Here is a 2,691-nt window from a genome sequence, read left to right as displayed (position 1 = left end):
AGAATATTAATTGTGTATAAGGTACCTAAATTTTTTTTTTCCATTTAAATCAGGTTTGTAACACAACTGATAAAAAAAATGCACGTGAATTTTTATAAACTATTGAAAAAGTTTATTTTAGAAAGAGTGACAAAAATATTCTTAAAAACAAAAATATTGGCAAGGGATACGAACACAAGTTCACAACCCGTGGTGATGGGCCTGGTTTTATGAGTCCATTTTGGTGAAAGCGTAAACTCTGGCCCATTACAATGTTTTGGGACAAGAGAACGTGACTTGTGCTTAAGCCCTAAGCCGAGCAGTGAGCTCGTTCTCGTTCTGGTTTAGAAGGGTTGTGCTGTGCTGACAGTGCTGTGCGTTCATCAAAGTCCGATGGCTCTAGAAGCTTTTGCAGACGGAAACTCCGACAAAGTCCACACCGACGTTCTCACAAAAGCTAGGGAAGATTGTTACAAGGTCTCTCTTCTTCTTCTTCTTCTTCTTCTGAATTTATTTATTTGATTATTGATTGGGAACTGGAATAAAGGCACGTGATGCATTCTACGCGTGCCTGGAGAAGGAGTGTGATAAGAAGCCGACGGAGATTGCATCGGTGGGTTTGCTTTACCCGGTGGAATGCAAGCCATCAAGGGATCAATTTGTTAAACAATGCCGTTCTTCTTGGGTAGGGGAACACATTCTTCTTCTTCTTCTTTCTAATTCTTTTTCTTTCTAATCTGTTATTTGTGTTGTTGTGTCAGGTGAAACACTTTGACAGGCAGTACTGCCAGAACAAGAGGGTTCAGAGGCTTCTCGATGACAATGCCTCAAGAAGAGGTCCGTTGTCTCTCCCACAGCCTTACACTTTCAAGACCTCTCCTTAATTTTCATTTCACTCATTCATTGCTATGTCAATTCTCCATCATTCTTATAGTACTCCACCATCTGCACCAATTTTGCTTCTAGTTGTACAGTCGTCATATGGAAATAAAAATGAAAATGAATGATCTGTTTTATATTGGGATCGATTGATGAATTTTGATGATTTATCAAGTACTAGTATTAGTGTTATGTGTGTATTTAGGTAGGACTTAGGATATACAAGTCCTAGTACTACCACTTGAGAGATGAATAATCTCACTAGGTTGAGTTTATTCATTTTTGGCAGGGGTATAATATTGACTCACTGCCTTGGCCCCTGTCCAAGATGGGTGATGGGTGGATGTGGAATACTCATTTATCTCTGTTGGTTGCAAACCGGGTTCTAATTGGTCGAACCATTGTTTGGAAGTTGGAACTTAAGCACTGTCCGTGTTGCTTTACTTCTTTGTGCCTGTAGCATTGTTTTATTGATTAGCTTGGACATGATAATATGTATTCAATTCCTCAAGACTTGTTTTATAAGTTTACACACACTTCAACAATTACATAGTTTCCTCCACTCGTCATGGTTCCTGTAATCCTGTTATGCTGGCTTTTCTCTGTACTGAACGTTGGATATCCATGCATCGGTTGAGAGAAATAGCACATATAACATACATCCTGGTTCTGTCTTGTAAGCGACTTACTGCATAGCCTCTTTCTTGCGATTACTAATGTATCTCCTTGAAAAGGGTAGCTTATATGTCCTGGTTTGAGGCTCTGAATGACTGAACCGATGTAATAGTTAATAAGAGGAGGCAATATTGTTCTGTGTACTTTAAAACTAATATTATATGACAAAGTGATCGACCCATGTTATACAGTGGCAGATTGTTTTATCATAAACTAAACTATATGAGATAACATATTGGCAAATGTTGCATGCTTAGTTCATTAGTCATTACTCTTTTCTTTTATTCAATTCTGAATCTTCTTGCCAAACCCTAAGCTGCACTTCTGTTTTCTTCCTTAGGCTTTTGCTTGGCTTCCATGTAATTCCTCTCATGTATAGATACCTAGATACTAGGAAAAGGTAAAATCCAATTGTGGCTGAAAATGGTTCCATGATCATTAGTAATCCACTTGCATTACTTATGTTTGAAGCTGTGAAATTACTTTTGGTTTAGATTCAAATTTGTGAAGATGATTGGTATTAATAGTTGTTTACCGTGTAAGCCTTTAAATTTTCTTATGCCCTTGAGGCGGATAGTTTGATCTTGAATGGCTAGTACTATCTGAAGGTCTAGTTTGATTAGTGACTCCACTTCTTCATAGTTATTTTCCTGTTTTGAAAAAATCACATTTTTTTGTTTCTTCTAAACATTCAGTTCACAAATTCATCTCTGAATGCCTGAATATTTTCTCTACCATGCAAGCTGTTGGACTGATATCCATTTTGCTAAAATAGGTAGAGTAGAAAGTTTGCTAAAATCGGTAACATGTACATGGCATTATACCAAGCTAAGACCTATAAGTATTAACCAAATGTCTTCACCCCAAATAAGAAAACCAGTATGTAAAAAATTGGGAACTTGTCGATGTGCTTTAATTGTTGAAATGCATTTCCCATGATTCATTTTATTCAGATATCCATCACTGATTTGTTGGGTAATTTTAGGTTTGGTAGAACCGAACTGATCATTGTTAATGCTGTCATAATGCTCTTCCCTCTTAGTTGTTATGATATGTGAACCGAATGAATGATTCAATTCTGGACCTCTTGATGCTTGAAGAATCTGTTTTTCATTTGGTCATCACTCTGCAATTTTCTTTTTGATCATACACCCTGAC

At 37.0% G+C, this 2,691-nt stretch overlaps 1 protein-coding gene across 2 annotated transcripts; it reads left to right on the top strand.

Annotated features, from left to right (window-relative positions):
- Nucleotides 1-296: 296 nt before the first annotated feature.
- LOC112723419 (uncharacterized) lies at nt 297-1,723 on the top strand. 2 transcript variants are annotated; one of them, XM_025774800.3, is made up of 4 exons: nt 297-456; nt 527-664; nt 741-816; nt 1,148-1,723. In XM_025774800.3, the coding sequence occupies exons 1-4, from the start codon at nt 373-375 to the stop codon at nt 1,153-1,155; spliced, it is 306 nt and encodes a 101-aa protein (XP_025630585.1). In that variant the 5' UTR covers nt 297-372; the 3' UTR covers nt 1,156-1,723. The 2 variants fall into 2 exon arrangements, with proteins under 2 accessions (XP_025630585.1, XP_025630584.1); XM_025774799.2 differs by lacking the exon at nt 1,148-1,723 and having other exon boundaries at nt 741-997.
- Nucleotides 1,724-2,691: the final 968 nt, after the last annotated feature.

This window comes from Arachis hypogaea, chromosome 11, assembly GCF_003086295.3.
Source record: "Arachis hypogaea cultivar Tifrunner chromosome 11, arahy.Tifrunner.gnm2.J5K5, whole genome shotgun sequence".
Taxonomy (NCBI): Eukaryota; Viridiplantae; Streptophyta; class Magnoliopsida; order Fabales; family Fabaceae; genus Arachis; species Arachis hypogaea.
The sequence above is the reverse complement of the archived record's forward strand: the minus strand, read 5'-3'. Positions and strand labels throughout refer to the sequence as shown.

Excerpts from the sequence above, each read along its gene's own strand:
- LOC112723419 (XM_025774799.2), top strand. The coding sequence starts at position 373 with ATGGCTCTAGAAGCTTTTGCAGACGGAAACTCCGACAAAGTCCACACC. Across the intron at positions 457-526 it reads CTAGGGAAGATTGTTACAAG|GCACGTGATGCATTCTACGC; the intron begins GTCTCTCTTCTT and ends ACTGGAATAAAG. Across the intron at positions 665-740 it reads AACAATGCCGTTCTTCTTGG|GTGAAACACTTTGACAGGCA; the intron begins GTAGGGGAACAC and ends TTGTTGTGTCAG.